General features: G+C 35.1%; 1 protein-coding gene across 1 annotated transcript in view; it reads right to left on the bottom strand.

Moving 5' to 3' along the window:
* The window catches only part of LOC104513203 (CUB and sushi domain-containing protein 3-like), a gene marked incomplete at both ends in the record, with an annotated part of 44,462 nt that overhangs the window by 28,085 nt on the left and 12,595 nt on the right, over positions 1-3,782 (bottom strand). The window contains one exon of the mRNA XM_010156480.1: positions 1,012-1,200. Coding sequence (XP_010154782.1) covers positions 1,012-1,200 — 189 coding nt within the window. The remainder of the gene's footprint in view (positions 1-1,011; positions 1,201-3,782) is intronic.

Genomic DNA, 3,782 nt, shown 5'->3' with positions numbered 1-3,782 from the left:
CCCTAAAGAGTTCAGTCCTTCAGGGTCTAATATTTTCCACCTTATAGATGCTCACGCCTACGTTGTTGCCACCTCTTCCTCTGTCCCACCAGAAGTGTTAATGATGAATTGCATAAAGATCCAGTATAAAGAAAAGAGCCACATAAATGATGGGAAAAAAAAAGGGGGAACCTACTCCTTTCATCTTTAAGACTAGCTTATGCCATTTTAAAGTCCTATGAAACATTTGTTTACATATCTACAGAGAACATGTAATTCATATAGCCTACTTATGGTGTGAGGTGGTTTCTTTTTCCTCACAAGATCAGTACCATCAGGTTCATACATAAAGCAGATGGGATTTCCTTTCAGTCTGGGCAATTAATGTTACAAAATATAGCCTACATTACCCTTTTTACATTAAATAAATATGTTCCATATTGAAATTTTGTACACATTAAAGAAAGTCTGATTTACATACCTATATATCTTATCCTGAAACCCTTTTTATTGGTGCCATGGTCTGCTGACCACCGCAGAAATACTTCATGGCCATTGCTGGTTATATTTAGAGAGGATGAGTAGTCCCCACTGAGAGAAATGAGCAATGGGCTATGACTATTTGGTCCTTGACATAAGGAAGGGGGGGGGGAAAGAAAAAAAAAAAAAAAAAGGAGTTACAAAGTTTAAAAAAAAGTACAATTAATTATATGCATGTATTTCATATACACAGAAAACATCTTCCAAGCAAATGGTAATCTGAATGAAAAATGGAAGTTGACTTTACATGCTATACTCTAGAAAGCACATATTTTTTCAGAAAAAAAATACTTCTAAACATAATTCAATTCCATTTTGAAACATATTACTCCAACAGTTCTCTTTAGCACAATAAATGCAAATACTTGCCTCTAAGATTTTTGTATATTGACAATTTATAGAATGCATAAACAATAGCGATTACACATACTCAATGAAAAAACACATATACAGAGAAAAAGTATTATCAAAAATTGTGCATCCTATAATTACCATCAAACACCTCAAGTATATCAAATTCCTTTTCTGTCTGGAAGAATTCGAAGAACATGCTGATATTATAACCCTTTTCCACAGTAATGGTCCAGGCACACATCTGGAGATTTGGATAGCTGTCAGGATATCCAGGGCTCAGTATTACTCCGGTTGAATCCAGACGCATCTCATTGGCTGGACACAGCACTGTGAAACACAAAGATTAGTCAAAACATCTGAAGCCCACTATTTCTGTTGCATATGATAGGCAAGATTTTCCTGAGTTTAAAACATCTATATTACTCATTTTATTTCCAGAAATACATAAAGACTGACCATATTTTGAACAAAGTCAGTCAGTAGTAAAAGAATCTAAAGTAATGTTCATCTTGAAAATAAGCCCTGCAACCCTCAGAAGATGTGAACTCATAGAATCATAGAATGGTTTGGGTTGGAAGGGACCTTAAAGATCATCTTGTTCCAATCTCTCTGCCAGGGGCAGGGACCCCTTCCACTAGACCAGGTTGCTCAAAGCCTCATCCAGCCTGGCCTTGAAGACAGGCTTGATGTCCAGGGATGGGTGATCCACAACTTCTCTGGGCAACCTGTTCCAATTAATGATATTTTTCTTCTTTCATTCTCTAGAACCTAAGATATATTTGTAGGCTGTTCTTAAATGCTATATAGTTTTGTTTTTCCAAAAGTGAATCATAGAATTTTTTTTTTTTTCCTCAGATTACTGCTACTTTTAGCAATAATTCCAGGTAAAGTCTTGCACTGAAAGTAAAACTTGAAGAAACTGTGACTTTTGCTTGTCAGGTTCTACATAAAGAGTAATCAGTTCCTCCCAGAATCTGTATAAAGCAGCACCTAAATTTTGAGACCCTCAATCAAGAGACAAGAATGTTTACGTAATTAGACACAATGTAAGCACTATTCAGTGATGCCTTTGGTCTAGAACATAAAAGACACGCTTCAGGCTGACATTCGGTTGCTCAGTAGGCCTAATTACACAAGAAGGTGACTTGTGCTAATTCATCTACCTAGTGTTCTGATACACAGAAACCCCAGAAAGTGCAAGGTTACTGAATTTACATGCAATAAAAACCACTTGAAGTTCCATTTTTCCTTCACCACACCTAATACCATCCCATTTCTTTCCTATCTAAAGAAGCAGCAAGAACAGTTCTTAAAATCAATCAGTTAAGATGTTGGTGCTATAATCCTGAATGAGCTAAAGAATCTCACGCAGATTTTGGGCAATTCATCTAGTTACTTTTAATCTTAAAAAGAGATAAAACAGTTAAGCATATGACAAACACTTTCTTAGGAAATAAAGACCAAATTAGGAGGAAAAAAGGTGATTTCTGCCCTACTTCAAAGTAAAAATCCAAATATCACCATGAGATTATATATATTTAACTCCATATTCCTTACCATTCTTAAGTTCTTATGTAAGCATAACAGTCATGTAACTGTGTCAAATATGTTATGAACATATTGAATAACATGAGAAAAGTCATGGCTATAATCTGGCTGCCAAACGACAGTGCTCAGCCAGTTGTGGTGCAAACTTTGCTTCAAGCAAATGAAAGAATTGATCCTGTACATGCTTTATACACACATATAAACACCCACAGAGAGGTGTGTCAGGCAGGATGGAAGAGCACCATAGTAATTTGGCTGCAATATTTACATCTAGTTTTGTTGTCTCCATATGATTCTGCTTTGTAAAATGTCCTCAATTTCAGAATCTCCAGGTAACTATCCCTCAGGAATTTTATAGAAAGCTTAAAGACCTATTTCTGTTCAATGGATTCACTTGGGAATCAGGTAGCTAAGTTTTTTATGAAACTGAGCTAATGTAGCTGATATATTTCTAAGAGCCATCATTCAAGAATTTTCTCAGGGTCCTTTGATTATGATGCAAAATACAGTTTGACTCTTCTTACTCTGAAGTTGTTATTTTATCCTGAAAGTAAAAGCTAGTTTCAAGAAATATTAGGGCAAAGTTACATGCTGCACATGGGAAATACTCTATTTGAACATAAGAAGATGATAGGCATTGGTATAAGCTTGTGGAATTTAGTTATTTTCTGATCTAAAGAAGGAAAACTTCAAGTATCTTTAAAAATATTGATCCATCATCAAAACGAAAATATTGTTATTTAAATTCTATTGAGCAGCACTCCAGATTCAATAAATAAATGAATGTTGAATGTGGGTATTCAATTATTTCAAGTTAAAAACTGAAGCAAAATTCAAACAAAACTCACTTAACACTGGCTAAAGCGTCTAACATATGTATAAGGTTAAGGCAACATAATTTAACACTATAAAATTTAAAAATAAACATATATTCTACCTGGTGAAAGAACTAGTAAATTAATAGATCAGCAGAAGAGCTGAGTTTTACCCTTAAGAGTGACGCATGTAATGTGTTATAACCATCACAAAGTATGGTAGATTACATGTAAAACAGTGCAGTATACTATCATGGTTCACCCGTCAGCAACTAAGCATCACACAGCTGCTGACTCACCTCATCCCTCCTCCTATGGGATGAGGGAAAGAATTGGAGGAAAAGGTAATTAAATTCATGGCTTGGGAGAAGAACAGTTTACTAATTGAAAATAAATTCAATAAAAGAATGATACTTATAATATCAGTACTACTACTATTATTAATGATAATAGGTAATTAAAATAATCATAGAATCATTTGGGTTGGAAGGGACAGATCATGGAGTTCCACCCCCCCGGCCATGGGCAGGGACACCTTCCACTAGA

The sequence above is a fragment of the Eurypyga helias genome, unplaced genomic scaffold (genome assembly GCF_000690775.1).
Source record: "Eurypyga helias isolate BGI_N326 unplaced genomic scaffold, ASM69077v1 scaffold3288, whole genome shotgun sequence".
NCBI lineage: Eukaryota > Metazoa > Chordata > Aves > Eurypygiformes > Eurypygidae > Eurypyga > Eurypyga helias.
This window is presented reverse-complemented; position numbering and strand designations above follow the sequence as displayed.